Here is a 22786-nt window from a genome sequence, read left to right on the forward strand (position 1 = left end):
CTTCCAATTATCCACGAATTCCCCCCAATAGCCTGTTTCACAAGCTAAATTATTTATGGCAAACCCCTACATTTTAGATAAGGGAAAGAGGTCGTTATGGGCAATTAACAGGCTAATCAATCACAAGCATCGATTAATAGGTTGATAAATGCAGCCTGTCCCTCCTCGATACTGTTCGGGTCCCGCCATTTTTATGGGAACCACAGGGGAAGGGGATTGGCGCAGATGGTTTGAGGAGCACTGTAAAAAATGTCCATTTTAACAAGACAATTTGGTGTGCTGTTGGGTCTTAAAATGTTGTATCTTTTCATGAGAAATAAAAGCTTTATTTGCCCAATTTTGTCTGTTTCAGAAAGTAAAATAATTGGTGCAAATTAGAGAAGGTCAAAGTATTACTACTACTAACTAATTAAAATGTTTAAACAAAAAAATTAAATAAAAAATGAAAAATAAAATGTTGAGTCCTATAAAAGAAAAAATAAAGGGGCACTTATTTTTTCTCACTCATAAATAACCCGGATGATGTCATCATAAAAGTTTGTGATGTCATCTGGGTTATTTTGAACTGGCCTCAGAACTCAAACTTTAGCAAACTTCAGCCGAAAACTCGAAACCAGTATTTCAGATGTGGAGCTTTGAAATTGATGACCATTTACCATTAGGGGAGAGTCTAATGAAAAGATGCTGCTGTGTTGCATTCTGGGAGTTGTATGATCTAGTGATTTTGGAGCTGCAGGAGTCAGGAGTCTGCAGCTTTAATTTGGACTTATCTTTGTCAAAGTCTGACAACTTATTGAAAAACGGGCACTGAGACACAGAACTTATTAACTTTTCAATAAAACATGATAACTTAACACAAGATCAAGGATCGGGGGGGAAACTTCATTTGCACTGCGCTTGACCACATATCTCAAAAAACACCCCCATCGGGATATGGGGACTGTGCGCAGCTACTGGTGGCTATTTTTTTTACAGTGTGTAAGTGCTGGGCTTCGTCTCATTTGAACGAGCCGAGTGCCTTCACCGCCACCACCATCACCACCATCATCACCACCAGCAGCAGCAGCAGCAGCAGCTCCTCATCAATATGCGCTCCTGAATTCCACAGCCTCGTCCTCCTGCACAGCCAAAGCAAAGCGGAGCCAGTGTCCACGCTGGGGAGGCGATGTCATATCTGACTCCATCCACAGAAAGCTGCTGACTCCCCCCCCCCCCCCCTCCCATCCGCCCCCTCCCCTTCCAGCCAGTCAGTCGACTTTCTCCTTTCAATGGATTTACTCTGATTTGAGGAGCGTCCGGATGCGTCTCGGCTGTTGATCGGGCTTCTCTTTGCTGCTGCTGCTGTGCAAACAACGAACCAAAAAAAAAAAAAGAGAGAAAAAGAAACACAAAACAAGACAGAAAGAACAGGGGAAGGGTGATGTTTGCTTTGCACAGGGTTCGTCAATTCCGCGTCTTTTCCGCGCTGGTCGTCGGTTCGATTGTGTGTTGCGCGAAAAGGTGAGCGCTTTTGTCATTTAGTGAAGTCAAGGTTATTCCCCGCTCTGACTGCTGCGGGAGTCAAGGTGATGTTTTTGTCTTGTTTCAGCGTCAATGAACCGGGCAACATGTCTTTCGTGAAGGAGACGGTGGATAAACTACTGAAGGGATATGATATCCGACTGAGGCCAGACTTTGGAGGTATGTGTTGTCTGCCCCCCCCCCCATTATTTCCCCTTCACGCCGCAGGCAGCTTTATTTTTGGCGCCATTCTCAGTGTTGTGGTCAGGTGCAGAGGTGTAGGCCTATATCCATACCCTGCTGTTTAACCTCTTCCAGGGGCCCCTGTTGCAGTCGGGATGAGCATAGACGTGGCCAGCATAGACATGGTGTCAGAAGTCAACATGGTGAGTGCATTCACACATAGATTTCTCTGTGTTTACTCCGCCGTGCAATGCAACCAGTCCACTGGCACTCATGATTTCCAAGGAAGTGCTGATGTAAATCCAGTTTTTTCCCCCTCTCAGGCCATTACAGTGTTGCTCAGATGGAAGGGCTGGGTTTCCTGTAAGCAATAAAACATCTTTATCTCACACGCTGCCAGAACGGTGTTACCTTACATACACAGAAGGGTGTAAAAGAAATGATAAACACAGCGCAGCTTCCTGATCCTCAGACAGCAGCGTCGACACACTCAGAGGACAGATTAAAGCTGCAACAGTGGTTTTACAATCAATACGGTCTGCATGCGTGCACAATGGGCCGAGTGAAGGGAATGATGCACTGGACTCTGAGCTCTCCATTTAAATCTTCTTATCCAGCCAGGAGGAACCGTAGCTCTGCTTGTTAACCTCTGGAGTTAACAGCGTTTCAGGAGTGTCCTCCCAGGAGGCCCCCTCAGCAGACAGCTATCAGGGAACTCTGATTGGATTTGCTAATTTGCGAGCCTGGTGACGTTTGGGCCCGTGTCGACACTCGCACCCACACGCAGGAGAAGTAACTGCAGGCTGCTGTGTCCTTAAATACCAGCCGACGATGACCCAAATTGCGTTGGGAGAGGAGCGACGCCGTCTCGCCCCATCGGCTGCATTTTCAGTTCTTTAAGACCCCAGCACCTGACTGGATGATGCTCAGGTCGAAAGTGGTTGTAATTGGTTTGAAGCCTGCGAGCCACCGTCGCTGATTCCAGATCAACACCTCTGTTTCCAACACGTTTCATGGGCCATAGCCTGTGTGGGTGTTACCATTATGACTTTTATTAGACATGATGGCTGGCGAGCCCACGTGCCTTTACAACAGGACAGCCACTAAAGCACTGCGGTCATGAGGTGTCAAATTCAGGTCAGTCGGTTCACACCTCCACCTCTGCATGTGTGCACCATCAAGTCAAGCACCACCACAGTGTACAGAGCATCATCTCACACCTATAATGTCTGTTCCTTATTGACCAGATCCACTTAAGAGGGGGAAGGCTGGATTTTTACTGCACCACATCGGTAAATGATCACTGTTTATCTGGTGGGAGGTGTGTGCGTGGGTGGATGTGCGTGGGTGGGTGGGTTTTGATCAATATAGTGACTCAATAGTTTCCTCTCCAGGTGACTCCAGGCTTTCACTCCTCGGCCTGCGCTCTGTGTCGAAAATAAAAGCTCGCAGTCCTTCAACATTTCATTTTTAACATTTTTGTAAGCTCTCTGTTCTGTCCCTACATAGACAGACCTGTAAGATAAGTTTTATATTCATTATATCGCTTGGTTCAAATTCAACCAGACTCCGTTGATAAAAACAGTCGCAGAACACAGGAGTTGTTTGTCTAGTCGCTGTGACCTTGGTGTTTTCACATGTGAGTTTGGATCTAAACTAACTCTTTAAAACACCAAAGTCATACAATACATGATCTGCAAAGTAAAATTACTATTTTTGTCAGTGGAGTCTGGTGGCTTTGAACCAAGAGAGATAACGGCTGTTTCCCGTTAAACACAAAGGATCTCACACGTCCATCTCTGTAGGGATGCTTTCTGTAACACTGTCAGACGCTTTGATTACCAACCTCTGCCTGTCAGTGGAAAAAACAAACACACCGAGTGGACGTACTTTGACTGGGGAGGTTTCCCCAAAGGATTACATTACAGCCAGTGTAGCTTGTGTCATGGCTGCTGGCTGTGGCAATCTATCGGACCGATTCCAAAACATTTTGTACCTACTTTTTGACATTGGGAACCCAAAATTTGTAAAATATGGACATGCTTACTTTTATAATACTCAACCGAGACTACAACGTGCAACCAAGTGCTGTGAGTGTCCGAACAGAACTATAAATATATTCAGGTGGCACGTGAAAATTCACACAGATCCCATCATCTTTGTCTAAAACCCAGGAAGTATCACATAAGGAGGGACTGGCTCCCTCTGGTCTGCAGGGAACGCTCTCATGCAGCGATACAAGGTGGAAAAGTAAAGCAAAATCCTTTTTATGTTTGAAACATTTCACAGTAAACTCTATTGTTTTAGCCGATCCTCCATGCTCCACTCTATAAGCTGTGTTTGCCAGCAGTTCAGTTGTTACCATTAGCTACCGAGCCAACTGGACGTGACGGCAGCTGATCAACCAGGTAATCAGACAGCTGAGATCACACTTAAAATGATAATTAATTAGGTCTATTTCTCATCGCCACCAGTGCACCAGGGGACCGCACATGTACATCTGCGCTTGTTAGATGGATAATTCCTGGCTGTTATCCAGTGTTGAAGCCAAAACAAGACCGGTCAAGCTGTTTGTTGTTTTTCACTGTGGCGTTTGACATTTGGTGGACGCTTTTCATCCAATGCTGGGACCGTCTGCGTTCTGAGCATGGGGGATTTCTCCAGCAGGAAATGGATAATGAGTGCTTTTGTCCTGACAGTGCCATGGTTTATCCAGCGAGCACGACTGAACAGCACAGCCCCGATAAACGCAGCTCTGTCTGTCTCTTTTGTGAAAAAAGACGACTTCCAAGTTGTAAGGCTCATTTGTGCCACTAAATCCAGTGACTTATAATGTTAAGGTCAAAGAACAATAGAGGTTATAAAGTTGTAGATAAATCAGTGCAAAGGACGAAGGCTAGGCCTCGAATGTGGGGGTTAAGGTTGAGGTGAAGGGAGAGCAAAGGGGAGTCAAAAGAGGTATTACAAGGTGATAAAGGTGAATGTGCATGTGTGTATTATAGAGAAGACACACACGCGCGATGCAGACTGCATCCTCTCCTTTGAGGATTCACTAAGTTTTAATAGCTGTTTTGCTTTAGGAGATGAAACTGTGTGTGTATTTAGTCATTTGTCTGGTTCTGAACTCAACACTTGAATCAATGTGCTCTTGACATTTGTTATTAGCCACCTGTTGAGGACCAGTTTGAACGTAATCGGGCTACACTGATGTGATTAATTGTATCTCATGAGGTTAGACTTGTGTAGACTTGTCTCATTGGGTCGTTTCCACTTTTGCCACTTTTGTCATTATGACACGTTTTGGCAAATTCAAAATTAACCTGCATCAGCAGCCGACAGCGCAAAACCCAACTTCCTTACATTAGTAATAAACAACATTTGGTTTTATCTGGTTGAATCTTCTGTTGTTACCCTATCAGACTTCAGACACTGTGTAACGTGTCCAATGGATGCTCACGTTAGCCCTGTTAGCCTCCGAGGCTAAAAGCCAAGATCGCCAGCAGCTGACTTTCACTTTCTCCGCTGCCCTGCTGGTTCCTAATTCCTAGTTCAACATTCAGCATGTTTAGAAGAAGAGTAGAAGGTTTGGCCCAGTCTCAGGCTTGATATCAAACCTGTCTTTCCTCTGCCCAAGCCTGCGAGAGTCAATATCATTGTAATACCATCTTTACCACTTTAAAGCACCGTTTCTGTTTACTCTACCCACCATTGGTACTAACAGGGTGTTAGGAGGTCAGGGTGTTGACCCAGTGTCAGTGCTATGCTGTTAATTCTACCCTCTGCAGACTTTTAGTTGTAAAATCAGTGGAAATCGTCTCTTAGTCATCAATGATAGTGAAACTAGTTATAACAACTCAGTATTATATTGTAAGGTGTATTTTAGGGGAATTGTAATGATGCTGGTGAGGACCCCTACACTACTTTATTTGATGTGCAGTGGGTCATTTCATCAACCCAAGCCAGAGTCCAAGGTGGTCTTTACAGCGCGATGAGCCCTGGGAATTTTTACTGGACATAACACTCGAGGCAATCAGGAAATCAACAGACCTGAGACTCAAAGGGGAGCGGAGTACTTTAAGATCTAAAGATTTATTGAGTGACTGAGTGAAAACAGAAAAGAGGGATCGAACGCGCGAGAAACAGAGGCAGAGAGAGGAGGCGGTAGCTGATCGAAACGCCTTGCCAGCGTGCGTGGCATCTGGTTCATCCAAGAATCCACCTGGCAGGGCAGGTCGAACGAGCCAGCTACCCCGACGCCTTCGCAAGGGCGCGAGCTCCTGCACCAGCAGATGCTAAAGCGTCTGAGAAAGGCGCACTAATTACCTCTGAGGTTTGTTTGTGGCATGCTGGGGGCCTCCGCTGATGAGAAACACACACTAGGACAAGATCAGAGCAAGGCAAAATAGATTATGTGTGTGCTGAGGCAGTGCTTACTTGAAAACTAGTTGTACACTTCAGAATGGATCGCTTCAACAACAAAAAAAATGTGTCACTTGTTAGTGCTGTTTTGTAATCCTGCTCAGAGGGGAGGTTTTAAAGGGGCTTGTTCGGTATTGGACAATTAGTTTAATGTAAGGTTTGGAAGTGTCATCTGAATTCACTTCAGTATAATGCATTGGAAATGTTTTGAAATACTGTTATTAAGAAAGTTTAAGAGCAAAATAAGGGCACCGTGTGTGTGGGTGTGTTTTCATTATCGTGACCGGCTCTCACAGAAATGGACAAACAGACGCGATTCTCTGTTGCAGTAAGAGCTATCAAGGCCTTTATCCCCACCCCATTATCTGCGTTCGGTGAAAGTCATCATCGCTTTGGGAAATTGAATTATGGCACAATGAAGGTAGAGCTCCCCGCACGGGGGAAATGGACAGAGTCTGCTCTGTCAATGTAGTTGCAGTAACAGGCTGAACAAGCTAGTCATCCATACGCCCACGGCTGTGTGTGGGTGTCAGAAAGAGAAAAAAAAAATCTGTCATTATGGAGAGGTGAAAAGATCTCTCTTTTTCCAAATGTTCCCGCTGCCTGCTTTGCTTTTTAGGCTTTTATTTCTGTTTGCAGAAAAAGTGCACCGGTACCACAACAAGCCCATGAACCTGCTCCCTATGCATCACAATGACTTTATTAGGTGTTAATTAAGTTTCAAACGCACAACCTCGAGTCTGACCCCATGTGTGCCACAATCACCAAGGTAACCACGTCCGTATCCTGCACTCTCTCCTGCATGAAATACATCTTGGATTCAGATGTTGCCAATGCACAAACTATGCCACCCTAATTATCTTATATAGGTCTCCGAGCTATGCAAAAAGAGCATATCTTTTCTGTGTGCTCTGAGTGTGGCTTAATATACCCCCATGTCTTTTATCCGGCATCCGGCTTCCTGCCTGATGGAATGTAATTGGCCTCGGGAGAGAGCGCGCTGTAGGATGAAGTGATGATCGCTGAGATTTCGAATAAGCAGAGAGGGCACTTCCTGGTTTTGCAGCGCCGGCCCACTGTAAGGACGCGGGCCCGTTCTACTGATTCTATCTCTACAGTCCCGTCGTGATAATAGCCTCGCTCTGACAGTTGTACACCTTTAAGACACTGCATGTATCTGGTCTGGGGAATCTAAAACTGACAGGCGCCGGCCTCATTTCCTTTCTCTGTGCCACTCAAGCAGCCGTTATGTTGTAGCACATGAAAAGGGGCAGGTAGACTATGAAGGGGATTTATTATGGGAGTTATTAAAAAGGTCATCAGTCAACAGTCTGATTCCACTTACTGTAACAGACAGGTTTAAGATAGAGAGTAAGGACCCTGCAGAAATAACATGGAAGACTATACACTCAAAAACCTTCCTATTTTTTTTCTTCTTTTTTTTTAGCATTTTATGTCTTTACTGTAAAGTTATTAGTAGAGACACGATAGGAAATTTGGTGTAGAGATGTTCAGGAGCATCATCTGCTCTCCTTGCAGTGCAAGGGTTTGGAGCAGTGCTGCTCAACCGTGGGGTCACGAGATGAGTGTCAAGGGTCGCAAGATGATTTACAGAGGAGAGGGAAAAAAACATGTTAATGTGTAGGTTTTTCTAGTCTAGTATTGGGTAAATTTACTTCTAATTGCACAATCTGAGAATAAAGAAATGATTAAAAACATGTGGCAAGTAAACAACTATGTTTTAAGGGCCCACAAGCCAAAAAAAAAAGTTTTGTTTTGTGCAGACGTTACATTGTGTCACTGTTTAAATGAGCACATAATCACCCACTTGTTCTTCTCCTTCTGTGGCCTATCGAGGTGGATAGCACCTAATCTTTGTCTGCTTGCTCAACAAAAGACCTCAGAAAGCTGTTTTGCCCCTCGAGCTGTGTCCTCTCCAACTGCATCTGTTATTTAAGCACATGACACACTTTTGGGACCATTCAGTAAAAAAATTTAAAAAAAGGCATCCTGCACTCACAGTCCAAATGTGCAGAGCCTACATGCAAATATGGTGCAAACAAATGTTAAAAATAGCAGGTTACCTTGAAGAATCCATCAATAAAAAAGTTATTTTAATTGAAACTGAATCTTGGAGAAAAGGAATATGACACATTAATAATAACAGTGAAAAAGGACTGTGTACAGTTGTGTGCTGCAGTGGCTCTGTTCATATAAATGAAAAATGTCCTATTTGTACATTTACCATTGTTTGCTCCCTGTCTCTCTCTCCCTCTGTCCTTGTTATGAGGCCATACATCATAAGATATTAGACAGTGAGGAAATTATCCTATATATCGAAGGCCAACGCTGTCGTTTGGAGGAAAGAGCCCAATTCAATCACCTCCTCATGTTTGCGCTCAATAAGGGACAGTGCTATTTTTACCATTCTATAGCAGCAGAAGGAGGGGGACAGGAACTCACTGAGGGATTCCCCTGCACTGCGGTGATATACCGCCTCGGGGCCATCCCGAGGGAGGGCTCTGAAATTACATTGAAGGGATTCAAATTGCTTGACTTGAGCGCGGGTTCATATGGAGTACACGGTGATTACATATCATATCATCGTTTTTCTTCGCCGCGCCAAAGTGGGAAGTTTAGCGGGGGAAAACTTGCAGAGCCGCGGCCATTTATTTTTCATGTTGCTGCTGAGCTTGTGTCAGGAGTAATGATGATGATTCTTTCTTTTGCGGTTTATTCGCCCTTTTTTCGACTCAGCCCTATTGATAGAGCTAGCTGCAGCATGTGCCATGGCCAGGGAACACATGCCATGTGACAAACAACGTTAGGAGGTTGTTTCCTAGATACTAGTGGTATCATGACAGAGCAGTCAGTATGCTAGCACTGCAGAGAGAGAGAGAGATTAAATTGAATATGGGTCAGTCCACAGCCAAAACTCTGCTTATCTGAATTCTCACACACCCTGAATTAAAAGTGTTTATCCAGTCGAGCTAATTGAATAATTGAGGCTCGCTAGGAAATCATCTCCACTGGTCACTGTCATCATCTCTGATGAAAACATATGCTAATAACCAAACAGCAGCGAAAGCAAAGCTGTGTGTGCTGGGAATTCATGCGTTGTGGGAAATGGGAGTTGTCAATATTTCATGTTCCACAGTCCTAGTTCATAGAAAATCCGAGCCCACCTCAGTTCCAGGGCAGGTGATGCAACGCTGCACTCGTCCTCATCTGAAATTCAATTTGATTGTCGGCATGCAAGATTGATGAGGAATCCTTGGCCGCGTGTTTGTACAGGCTACATGGTTAATTTAAATCATTTATGTCTTACGAGGAGTGTGTGTACGCACACTGTAGCCGGGTGCTGGGCCGCCCACCTGCTGATACCCTGGCGGGAGATGGGAATGCATAGCTAAAGAGTGATGCCGCTCAAGGAGAGCCGGGGGAGGGAGAGGGAGAGGGAGAGGGGGGTAGTGGTGTGACACATCAGTCATTTGTAGGGATTGATGAAGGGTGAGGTGAGAATGGAGGAGAGGGGGAATCAAACTCCACAGGACTCATTCTTTGTAATTTAATTTTCGCCGCATGCTGTGATCAATCCACATTGACCACTTTAATGGGACTGTGACTGATAACACTTACTGCCCTTTATGTCACAAAATCCTGGAAACTGACAAGGATTTATTTTGCCATCACTGGTAGACGGCAGCTTCCTAATAGAGGAAGATTAACCCATGTAGCTTATTGTTTTATACACGTGGCCAATAGATTCATACATTCTCAAATCACTCATGAAGCTGAGCAGCAGCATGTTCATCCGCCAGAGCTGTATATCCTATGGTATTAGAGAAAATAGTCCCTACACGGTGCACGAAAAGAGCTGTTTGGCCCCTGTTGACCCAGCCTTCCCCCACCCCATGTGCATTATGTCACTTTCAAGAACCTGAATCATTGGGATCTTGCTATATGATGAAAGATCGATCGATTGATTGATTAATTATATTTTGCCTACAAGCCCAAAACCCAGCCAGTAGTGTAGGACAATCAGTATGAGATCATTGTATTAAAAAACCACAAAAAATCTGACACAGATCCCTCTTGGGCTGTAACTAATGATCATTTTCACTATTGATGAATGCATTGTTTTTTATCTATTGATGACATTTACAATTAAGCCAACAGTCCAAAATCCAAATTATTCAATTTACAATGATACAAAAGGCATAAAAGTAGCAAATGCTTACATTTGAGAGTCTTGAAGTGGAGAATGTTTGGTATCTTTGCTGGATAAATGAGTTAATGAATGATATCTAGTTGATTTCTTCCCACATGGTTGGTAATATTGGCCAAACCGTTGTGCGAGCTGCAGATACCAAACAGGCCGTATACTGTACATTCATGGCTCAGCGCCAATACGCTTTTCCTTCTCATGCTGTGTGACCAATCTGGATCCTGTGCTGACTAAGATCTTCCCTGTTCACATCTCTGTGTGCAAACCAAACCTGGAAAACACATTCAGTATTCAGTATTAATAAAAATAAAGGAATGAATAATTAACATGCAGTCAACCGCCTGAAACTGCACAATTGCGTTTCGTTCTATTCTTTAGTTATCTCATGAAAATGCAAAACCTCAAGTGTTTTCGAAGCATTAGTAACGCAGTGGTGAGAGACAAATAACTACTTCAGTTATGTAACAACTCTAATACACATGAATGTTTTTGGGAAGCCATTGCGGTGGATGCTTTTAATCTTCAGCTTTGTTTGTGTTTGGCGGGAACCGGAAAAATGCAGCACCAGCCGACGTGTGCCGTCGCCGGTGCCAGCTTGGTGCGGGTTGGTTTCATTTCAGCGCCACAGCGGGCAGAGGGGAGATCATGGCACTGCCCCGAGAGAGAGGAAGAGAAAGAGAGAGGTGCAGACAGACTGAGATAAAAACAGAAATAGAGAAGGGAGACTGTTAGCTTTGTAAGTGGATTATGGGATGTGGAAGGAAGGAGGGAGGGGCTCTGTCCTCTATCTCCGCTGCTGCTTCTGCTCTGGTCAAATACTACTTGAATCAAGGCGAAACAAAAACATTTACATACTCACCGTCCTATTTTATTTTTTTTTTAAACTTACACAACCTAAAAATGTTGTGCTTCACAGGACTTACAGTACCGTGCTTCCACCTCTTGCCAACACTTGCTTGGCTTAGGTGCCAGATGGCGAATGTTTGTTACACAGAAAAAGACAAAGAACATCAGAATCTCACATGAACACTGCAAACATTTAAGTGATTTAAAAGAAAAACAGTCACTAGCTCAGTGGTGAAACACATTTGTAAAATATAGTGTGAGCTGATTGCTAGTTTTTCTTTTCTTGTTGATTGTATAGACTAACAATAGCTTCATCCAAACAGGACTAAGCCATGCCAACATGCCCACAGTGACAATGCTAACATGCTGATGCTCTAATATTTACCAAGTTCATCTCCTTAGTTTAGCCTTTTAGCATACTAGCGTTTGCTAATTAGGCCTAAATACGAAGCACAGTTGCGATTGATGGCAGTATTATTAGTTTTTCCCAGGGGCCACGCTGCTAGCTGGGCTAAAAATCAGTGATAGATTAGTCATTGATAAAAATAATCATTGCTTACAACCATTAGGCAATTTGCTAATTTTTAACTGAGGAGATGTCCCAATGGGAGCACTACCCCCCCCCACCCCCTGACCCCCTTCCTATTATAATCTATTATCGATTACAGGCAGCAGTTTTACCTATGATGTTCTCACTCTTCCACGACTACACATTGGTGCTTGTCCCTTTGATCATTAAGGTGATATTCTATTTAGGGAATATATAAGCTGCATCATATTATATACTTAAGGATTCATAGTATTTAGTTTACAGAAGAGATGGAACTGACAGACGGGCAGGACTCAGAGAAAAAGGCACAATTACAAATCTGTCGGCTACTTCAGCACCACGGACAGCACCATGGATTTATCAGTACACAGCACAGTTAGGGGCCGTATCGCTCTCACCCTTTTATCCAAGGTACTGGGGGCATTGTGCTAGTAACTAGGGACGGCACCCCAGCAAAAAAACCAGTAACCACACAACAAATGGTCCACCAGTTCAAACAACTGAAAGTTAGCCTATGTGATTATTACATCCACTCCATATCACCACTGTGCCTATTATGCTAAAACACAGTGTAATAGTAGCACAAGTGCAAAAGAGGTATGGTCAGTGAATTCAACATCTATCTAAAGTTTGAACATTAGCTAATATTAGCCACCATAAACTACCAGTCATACCAGACCAACTAAGGCTACAACAGCAAGCGTGTGTTGTAATGTTTAATGTGCTTTATTGAGGAACGTGTTATTTCTTAACAACCAGCTTGAACAGCTAATATTCCACTTACAGAAGTGGTAAAAGTCTCCAAAGCTCTTACATGCTTCATCTGAGCCTTTGAGATTCAGTCTTTTTGATTTTGATTGCATTTGGGGAATGGGGAAATACCTATTAGACTAACAAATTAGGGATGACCTCGGAGGATAGTTCAATTAAGTGTTACTTAAAGCACCGTCCATGTTCGTCCTCCATTGGGAGAGAACAACAGCAGCTTGGCCATTAGAATAGATGTGCCAATAATTTACTAACTCCTAGGTGTAAGTCTCATGAGATGATCCTATTTGAATTAAATGAAAGGCAACATATGCCTAAAAAGCTTTCGGGCACCATGACAGTTCAACTCCTTGTGAATCACCGTGCCTGCACTGGGAATACACTCTTGTGGATATGTTAGATGAAAATTTCTATGAAATTTTCCACTAAAGCTGCAGCTACATGAGTCAGCCTGCCCACACACTTGTTGTTCAATGGGACATAGCTGTACTGTATGGGTTACTGTAGTCCACAAGGGAGGGCAAAGGCACTTCTGAGAATTTGGCTACAACGTTTGAACCAGTTGGCCCACAATCCTTGCAGCTTGTAGGATGCTGCGTCATGTCATATAAATATTAGGAGCTCTAAGAGTGGGGTATGTGCAGGGCAAATATGTGTGACAGCTTGTTCAATGCAGCAAAACTGGAAGTGTGTAATCCAAGTAATGATTTAGTATGTATCAGATTGTTAATTGTCTTTTTCTTCTTCCGTTTGCATCCATAGGACTACACGTTGACTATGTATTTCCAACAGTACTGGAGGGACAAGCGTCTGGCCTACATAGGAATCCCCCTCAACTTGACCCTGGATAACAGGGTCGCTGACCAGCTCTGGGTCCCTGACACCTACTTCCTCAACGACAAAAAGTCCTTCGTCCACGGAGTCACTGTCAAAAACCGCATGATCCGCCTGCATCCAGACGGAACCGTTCTCTACGGCCTCAGGTGGGCTCTGCTTCGCAATGCAAGCAAACACTCACTAGACCACCAAGCCTGTATTAATCCTCTACTGAAAATAGTCCCCAACAAACACACTATTTCCTCCTGTTTGAGTAATGTTGGCTGAAAACTACAGTGCCCAGCTGTTTTGGGCTTACTGAGCCTTTTTTAAGAATAAAACTACATATTTGCAACCGATTTTTAAAGGTCTAGGTCTAGGAGTATGGAAGCCTGAAAGTATTGTGAGATGAACTAATTAGTTTTGGTCTTTTTCAAATCCATATCCTTTAAAACATATGTCTTCTAAATTGATTCCACGTGTAATTATACGCTGTTTTTCCCAGTATAGTGTAGAAAGCGAGTTTATTTATGTTGTCTGTGCGATTTCTGGGCCATGCAAATTAGCAACACTCCCCACAACACGCAACAAAGTGAATCTCAGGGTCAAAAGATGTTCTCAGATGTTTCCCACTGTCAAGTTAATTCCGTGTGTTTAAAGCCATATGACGGTGGAACAGTTGCCCAAGCTCAAAAACTTGGCAGATCTGTGCTGCTGGCCGCTGAGCAGCCAGAGGATTATGTGTCGTGCTCAAGGGCACCCCGGCGTTTGATTTTAATGGGAAGGAGGGTGCAGCCAGGGATCACTCATGAAAAGAAGTATGAACAGGTTAGAGGGTGCATTAATGCAATGTTAAGCTTGCAGCTGTTGTTTGATATTTGTTTCATACAGCCCTTGTTTTGAATTTCCATTGATCTTTTCGACAGGCAGGTTCAGAAGAGTTAGTGTGACCTATGAATATGGATGCATGCTTTGAATTATTAGAGTGCAAAGGAAAAAGTGTGTGTGTGTGTTTGCACGCGTGCGCCTGCTTGCTTGTGTTTGTATCTGTCAGTGTTCATACTTTACAGTCATACAGACATGCTTGATTATGCAAGTGGAGTTCATAGCACTTAGCCTTGTGGGCTACTTATAGACCTCTCAATGCTTTCAAGAGATCAAAGGGAGAGGGAGATGTGTGACGTGGTGTTTGTGATATGAGCCGTTACATAAATGTATGCCAGGTAAGGCTGAGAAACATGCTGAATACAGATTCCTATCATGATATTAAAGAATGCATTGTGTATATTTATGTGGATTCATTTGTGCAGTATCTAATGATTATTTCCTCTCATTATGCTATTACGTGACAGAAAATGAGCCAAGGTTTTCATATTTATAGTACGTTTTTATGTTGCTGCAGCCAAAACATTTTTCACTATGACACTTTTATTTCACGTCACTTTTTACATCTTATTTCTCACTTTTCATGTTTTGTTTTTTTAAATTTCTTGTGACTTTTTAGAACACAAATTCACCCAGCTAACAGCTAACCAGCTAACTTTAGCTGCTGCTCTTTATTTTGGTGTAATAATCCACGCTCCACGCTACAGAGAGGCAGTGGTGGCGACCAAAATTGACATTATGAAATTAGAAAATGATATCATTAAATATATAAAATAAAAGGTGAGAATAAAAGTCTCAAAGAAAATGTAATTATGAAAAAGACAGACTTTTGGCATTCAGCTAATTCATTACTAGTACGGTAATTCATTAAGAAAGTGAATTAGCAGACAGGCTTCACAGTTCATAGACACTGTAATAGTATAACAATGTTGGAAATCCAAGTTAGAAAATCCATATGTAAACTGCACTGTGTCACAACAATTACAAAATGTCTATATCTTGCAGGCCCAGTGTTATGTTGTTGTAATTTTAGCTGTATAATAATATCACCTAATGGGTTTCCACAGCCTCATCTGAGTCTTAACTGAATGAAGACATCCAGTGGCTAACTGCCAAGCAGCCGGCTTATAATCAGGGCAGACTTAGCCTAAATCATTTTGAATTTGCATTTCACTTTGCTGCTTATTTTAACTGTCTGATTATCAGCCGTTTCAGCTCATACATCTGATAAACAAAGGGATACCTCCTCATGACCCAGTTCAGATGAGCACGCACTAAACTCTGCCAAAATCTACTGCCTTAATATGATTTTTATTCGCACAATTTTTCACTTAATCACTGGGTGGAGGGTAGCCAGTTTTGTTGAAGGGTGCCATGAATTTAAATGGATTTAAATACAAGAGTGAGGACTGCCTGTCTGTCTGTGATCTATAGTATAATTATATATTCAGTTACACAGTCAGCATTTACCTTGGAGGCGGTGCCATAATCTTATTTTAGGATGACAATGCCAATAGTCTCCAGTAATATGAAGCCAAGTGAGGAACTTATTGTAAAGGCAAATGGACGTTTAGTTTCCTACAAAGATGAAACACACTCAAGTGCTATCACCTCAATGCTTTAATCTGATTGTATTCTCGCAGTGCTTCGCTGTTAAGTAACAACCCGCTTTGCTGTTTTTCGAATAACAGTTCAGACCAGAAAATATGATAATCACCTCGTCCCTCCTTACTACCCTCTTATCAATTTTCCTTTCAATATAATTTGTCAAAATCACACACAGTATATAAAATATTCTCTCTTGTATCCTCTCTTCCCCCATCTGTGCCTTCTTTTGCAGGATAACTACAACAGCAGCGTGCATGATGGATCTCAGGAGGTATCCCCTGGACGAACAGAACTGCACTCTGGAGATAGAGAGCTGTGAGTAGAGAGATCTAATGCCTTTAGGACCGACTAACAGTGCATCGCACGGGCTGAGAAGAAAACCAACACAGTCGACGACTGTATGTGAAATGTTACCGTTTGACAGAAGCAACACCAAACAGCACTAAAGGAAAAATAATGTGGAAAATAACATCCCTATTTATCAAAAATTGCCTATTCACACATACAGCAGATACAGAGCAACATCAGCATACATTTAAAGTTGTGTTTCCCTTTCACAAAGAAATAACTACAGGTACTACTACTTTTCTAAGCAGCCATGCTGTGTACAAAACACCAAAGAAACCTAAGCTTCTATCCATTTTGTGTAATTTGGAAAAAAAAGGGGGCAGAGTGAAAGATAAAGAGACAATGCATTCACACAACGTTTCTTGTTCCAACAAAGGATAAGCCGACTTTTGCGCCACATCTAAAGCACATTTCTGACAATTCAGGTTTGGAGTCATGTAGTTTCAGTGGGCTGACGTACAGTTGATGAAGGAAATTATAGTGAACCAGTCTGCACCAGGCATTAATAGTAGCTGACAAACTGTCGACATAAATCTGACCAGAGCTGTTCATCAATTGTTATGTTCAGGTCTGATTCTCATCTCACTCTACGTTTGTGCAAGCCACGCTTTGGGTCCTCATTCAGCAGAAAAGAGACCATTTTAGAAATACATGCATGTACATTCCCCTCATAGGCCAGTTTCTCCATATCAGTAAATACAGGTGAAGTCATTCTAGGGCTCAGTATGGCTCTCAGAAAAGATTTTAACTGAGGATGGTAGAGAAGTCATATATTCTCTACAATTGTTCAGAAGACATTAGAATTCCTTTTTTGTAGTTTCTCCAAATAGATATCTGAATATTAATGAAGAATGTGAAGATTTTTGCCACGGAAGCATTCTGGTTTCTGTTTGTAGTCTGATTAGTTTTGAGCGGGCTTTGGCACCAGGTAACCAGTCTGTGTGAAGAGCAAAAGAAGCTGAATTGGGCGAATTGCAATCCCATTGCAATCATTTGACACTGATTTAGCAAATGATATTTGCTTTTGAAAAATGTATCTGCATTCATGTGGGTTAAACAATGACCAGGGCACGGAAAAGGAGGTTTATATCCGGATCTACTGGCTACACTGGAGGTCCAGAAACATCTGCCCTCGCCCCCAGACGCTTAATCATTGTTAGACTGCCTTTTTTGTAATATCCCTTTATGATGCCAAGTCTCCAGAATCTTGTAATTTAAAGACATCAGTATGAGACCATATTTCCATGGGGTATAGTTCTGGAGTTCCATATATGAATAAAACTGAATACCTCATTTTAAGCTTTTAATCAAGGATTGATTGATTCACACCTGATCCAACAGGCGCACCTATCAGAGGATACAAAAGATACAAAAGCCTTTGGTCTTGGGCGGTTTGTGCTCTCTGAGTGCCCCACTGGTTTCTTAATAATTTCTATAAAAAAATACAGAAAGTGAAGCAAGAGCTAACAAGGACATAGGAAATGTCAGCTATTTCTGAATTCTTTTGACATTTTGTGAACTCAAGTGAACCTATTAACTGACTTGCTTTTCAAAGCAACGTCTGGTTCCTGGAAACAACTTCAAACGTGTTTTTTTTTTCTTCCCAAATGACAGCCCAGTTGGATGATCAGCAACACTGCATATCTTGGTCTCCTGTGATGGTTAGACAGATGGTTACACCTTGGTGTATGTGTGTGTGTGTGTCGTCTTGTGCAGATGGCTACACCACAGACGACATCGAGTTCTACTGGAAAGGAGGCGACACGGCTGTAACGGGGGTGACACGGATCGAGCTGCCTCAGTTCTCCATTGTCGATTACAAGTTGGTGTCCAGGAACGTAGTCTTTTCCACAGGTAAATGTACTTCAGTGTGTTGTGTGAGGGCTTTGGGCTCCACAATAAGACCTGATGGAGTGACAAACTAGATGACATTGTTCATATCATAGCAAGTGCTGGCCTATTTTCAAGCTGATTATTTAATCAATTTCTGTAGCAAACAAATCCATGCCAAAGCTTGATCTGTTGATCTTAAATCCTCAGAGCTAAAGTTGTGTTTGTCAGTGCTTCTAATTGGGTTGAAGTGAGGAAAGGCGCTGCCTTTGAAGTATCCCTCAAGTAACAGTGGATGATGCAACGATGCTGGAGTCGCGCTTAACCAAAACAAGCCGTAAACGCTGCCATTTACAGAGTAAATTGAGCCCCTGTCAGGTGGTCTTTGACCCTGTGAGGTGACGCTGGAATTGGTGCTGTTATCATGCTGACATTGACAAAATGTAGTTGAGGACCAATCAATTTAATCAGTCAATACAATCAATCAGTGTGACGTCAAGTTAATCTTAAAGCCTCTTCAGATCTTAAACATTTCTCTATAACATTATGCAGGACTAAATAAGCATTAATAGAAACTCAGCTACAGCCAGCTGCTGCATTCTGATTCGTGCACAAGACACATGATGTTTACACACATAATCCCGCCCACTTTGAACCGGCAAGGAAAAAAATCACAAACAGCAAACGGAAATCTCTTGTGAAGTAACTCAAAGTCTTCTCGCTTTGTTAGAAAATTGTATCTTCATGTAGGTACCCATTATTTAAACATATAGTGATCACGGTTATAGTGTTCTACCACTTACATGGATCAGAAAGCTGCTTATAATAAAGTAGTCCAGTTACAGTGCTGTACAGTTTATCTAAAACTACAGTAATTCCATTTTTTTTTACTTTAATTCAATGATACTTGGTTGCAGTCATTGAAAAATGTGGTATCCTAGAAGTTTATGACAAACTGCCAAAAAGCTGTAGTTTAAGCCGCCATTGTCAAGTGGACTGATGATGCCCAGTGATTAAATGGCCCCTTGAGGGCCCTGAGTGAGTCAATAAAAGAGCAAACCTATGCGTTTCATTACTTAATATTCATGTAGTAAATATGCAAATGCCAATAAGACGATAATCTGCATGAGAAAAAGAAAAAATATGGATATAATAACCATCCGCTCATAGTGATCGATTTGACCAAGACAGACATGATCACCTTCTAATATATGTTTTATGGCCTTTAAGTTTGAGGGGATTCTCGTGTAAAGGCAATATGAAACTCAAAATAAAAGTACATGTTGCTGTCATATACCTTTAGTCTTCATGGTGAAGCTCAGATGGTACATTTCATGGTAAAATAAGTAAGGCCACTGTCATAAACCACTTAAAAACAACGTTGACAGTAGTGTAACAGAGCTTCAGTGGGCTGCAGCAAACCCAAGTGCTCCTGCAAACCCCTAAAGAATACTAACTGATCAAAATATGACATGAACGCTCGGGAGAATTAAATGCGAACACAAGAAAGAGGCCTATAAATCTTTTGACATTGGTGTCATCATTAACTGGTGTTGTGAAACACATCAATCAAGTGTTATTTATGGTTCATAATGGCCATTTTCTGTAGAGCTTTTCATTTCTGCAGGCAATTTATTAGAAGACAGGGCAACATTTTGTCAAGAAAAACATTTGCAGGATCGTATTTTATGTTATAATTAATTTGTGCTGGTAACTTGGAGAAGTGTAGAGGAGAAATTGTATTCTGATATATGCAGTGAACTTTAGTTTTAATGTGTCGTACATGAAGGTCCTAAATTAATCTGATTTTTATGCGTACGTGTAGGTCTAAAGGCAGAACTTTATTGACGCTCCCTAACCTACTGCCATATAATCTGGTCAGTGGAGACACATTCACAGAGGCAGCTTCTCCACAGCAGTAGCGGGGGAATAAAAGCTGTGTGACATTTAGGAACAGCATCATTTCTCATAGAAGTTATGCTCATGAGGAAGAGTCACACCCAGACTGAAAAGGACAAGAACAGTAAATCATTCTTTTGTTTGCCTTCTTGGTATTTTCTTGGTAGTTTTTATTGACGCTGCGCTCCCAGTCTTCCCTCAAGTTTTGCACTCTGAGCTGCAGCATCCTTTGTTTTCACCGTTTGTCTTTATCTCCCAGTGTTGCACATGTGCTGCAGTGTGTTAACCATCATTCCTGGCGGTGCACTGCACATGTGTGTTTCTGCCTTAGTGTGTGATTCGCATGTGAATGTGCTGAAGGCGAGCGCACTTGTTTGTGAGAAGTGGCATGTCCCCTGCAGGCGGTGACAATTAAAGTTTAGTGTCCAGTGGTCCGCTCCCGTGCTCATGGCAGGATGTGTGAAGCACATCAAAGGCTCCCTGCAAGGCTGGCTAATGACCAGGTCCTTTAATTCCCTCTCTTTTTCTCTATTCCTATGCCTCCTTTCTGTCCTTCACAGTATCTCTCTCACTCGGTCGCTTCTTTCACTTTTTCCTCTTTTTCCTACCAACCTTCTTTACATTATCTTGTCTTCAGTCTTGTAAGAGGTGTGGTTGGATGCCAATTACCCTGCTCTCTGGCAGAAAAACAGCCCAGGATTCAGGGCATCATATATTCATGTGGAATGAGGCCCAAAACATCAATTATTCTCCTCTAAGCACACATACAAACACTGCCTGTTTGTGTGTGCACATACAGTATTACATGTCCATATGCTAATGGTTATGTGACCAGACAACACTGCCCTGTTTGTTTAAGGTTGGACTCTAATGCATAGGTATCATCACCATTGGTGCCTTCATCCTCTCAGTCATTTTCATGATGTCAAGGTTGCTGCAATAGTAACAGCTTTAAATATTCACTAACATCTGTATTTCATGTTTTTGCTGTAATTAGAGGGAACAGGCCTTGAATATTCATTGATGTTTTGGGGTTTTAGAAAACATAAAATGTTTCATTAACAGCTTTTGAGAAGAGCTCTGAAAGTTCAATTTTGTAAAAAAAAGATAAATAACGATTCATGGGAAAGTTGGAATTCACAGTTTTTATGGTGATACAGTAACTGTTAAAAAGAACAGTCTCATCAAGACTTGAATTTAGGATTACTATTATTTTGATGGGGAATTTATCAATATAACTAAATAACAGAAATGGTTGTACTGCAGATTTAATAATGGCATCTTTATTAGCATACATTATTATTTACAATAATGGTAACAGATTTCACCTTCAAAATTTGCAGTGTTTTTTTTGTTGCAATACTACAAGTGGCCAGTGGGAAAAACTGGAAGGCTGAGCGGCGTCCTGGTATCCAGGTCTGCCTAACTGAGCCATAACACTCAGTTAGGCAGACATGAAATGTTTGCAGCTCACATTGTAGCACACAAAGACACGGTTTAGTCCTTTCTGTAGATGTTAGCTAAAAGGCCCTTAAACACGAAATATAAAAAAGGGAAAAACTGCCAGAGGTTACAGCACAGTCTATCGTTCCTAAACTGCAACAGGGTGACAAAAGAGACAAAAACGAAGACAGCAGACCTCCCTCTCCTCGCACTCCCGTCTACCCGGCCGCCCCACCAGACTATTGTTGTATTGTCATCATCCACTCAACTTTTCTAACCATCCCTGCACCCCGTCTCCTCTTCTTTCTCCCTCTCCTCCTGGGCCTCACACATGGTGTTCCTCCCACTCCCGCATGTTGTTTGGTGTAGCAGTTACAGCCAGTACAGCTCTACACCCACACGCAAGTGAACCTCAGTCTCCTCTTTTCTTAAGCCACTTCTGCATCTGCTCCTGCAAAGATACGCGGCTCCAATTTAGGCTTGAGGAGCAGCCATTAAGGATGCATCAAAAGAAGTGAATGGGATATTTTAGGACCTGTTACAGTCTGTTCTCATATTCACACTATAATGAAGTGGATGTTTAGTGTGTGTTGACTTTATTCGTGGCTGCCAGACTGTTAACCAACAGCCAAATACAGGAGAATCATCCACTGCGATAAATAAGGCAGTTTGTGCATTTATCTATGCTTTACTTACTTTTCACCACCTAAACACTAGTCGAGCTAGTTAGCCAAAAACAATAAGTCAGTGAATTGATTAGCTGATCACCAGAAGAGTCATACATTCAGTAGAAATGCCAAATATTTGAGTATTTCAGCTTTTCAGATTTGAGGATTTACTGCTTTTGTCTCTTTAACATCATTGTAAATTTAATCTACTGTATCTGTCTACTGTGTATCATATTGTTTTTTTTTTGTAGATTTAAGAGGTAAAAACTACCACTTAATTTGTACGTTTAAAATGATCTTAATCTTTCAAATATGTGTATTAAGAATAGAGAAAGCTTCAAAATTAAAGTAAAAGGATAAATTGGGACTACAACCTAATAAGTGGTTCTTAAACTCATTACGGAATAGCTTGGAAGCCACCTGTGAATTTACACCTTAAGGGAAAAATGAAGGCCCGTATTGTCTCAATTAAGGATTTCATGTTATTTGGTCAGTTTTAGAGGGCGCTCACACAGCCCTTCAATCCTGCAGATGATCCCTTAAAAAGTATTGCAATATGTTGCAATCCATTAGAATACTCAAAAACAATAATAAACATCTTAACCGATAATGTCCACCCCCCCCGCACACACACCCCTGTCATCTTTTAGTGCTTTTTATCTCTGCAGAACTCTGAGCCATTAGCTTGTTTTACCTTGATGTTTTTCGGTTCCTGTGAGTGAGCGCCACTGCCTTTGTTCAACTATGTCAACTCTGCTGCTCATGTAAAGTACCCAGCGCCTTCCTCTGTTTATT

The 22786-nt window shown here is 42.1% G+C and overlaps 1 protein-coding gene across 1 annotated transcript in view; it reads left to right on the plus strand.

Annotated features, from left to right (window-relative positions):
- The window catches only part of LOC139223434 (gamma-aminobutyric acid receptor subunit beta-3-like), a 55166-nt gene that overhangs the window by 20311 nt on the left and 12069 nt on the right, over positions 1-22786 (plus strand). The window contains exons 3-7 of the mRNA XM_070855345.1: positions 1589-1680; positions 1819-1886; positions 13257-13477; positions 16036-16118; positions 17868-18005. Coding sequence (XP_070711446.1) covers positions 1589-1680; positions 1819-1886; positions 13257-13477; positions 16036-16118; positions 17868-18005 — 602 coding nt within the window. The remainder of the gene's footprint in view (positions 1-1588; positions 1681-1818; positions 1887-13256; positions 13478-16035; positions 16119-17867; positions 18006-22786) is intronic.

Source organism: Pempheris klunzingeri, chromosome 24 (assembly GCF_042242105.1).
Source record: "Pempheris klunzingeri isolate RE-2024b chromosome 24, fPemKlu1.hap1, whole genome shotgun sequence".
NCBI classification, from domain to species: domain Eukaryota; kingdom Metazoa; phylum Chordata; class Actinopteri; order Acropomatiformes; family Pempheridae; genus Pempheris; species Pempheris klunzingeri.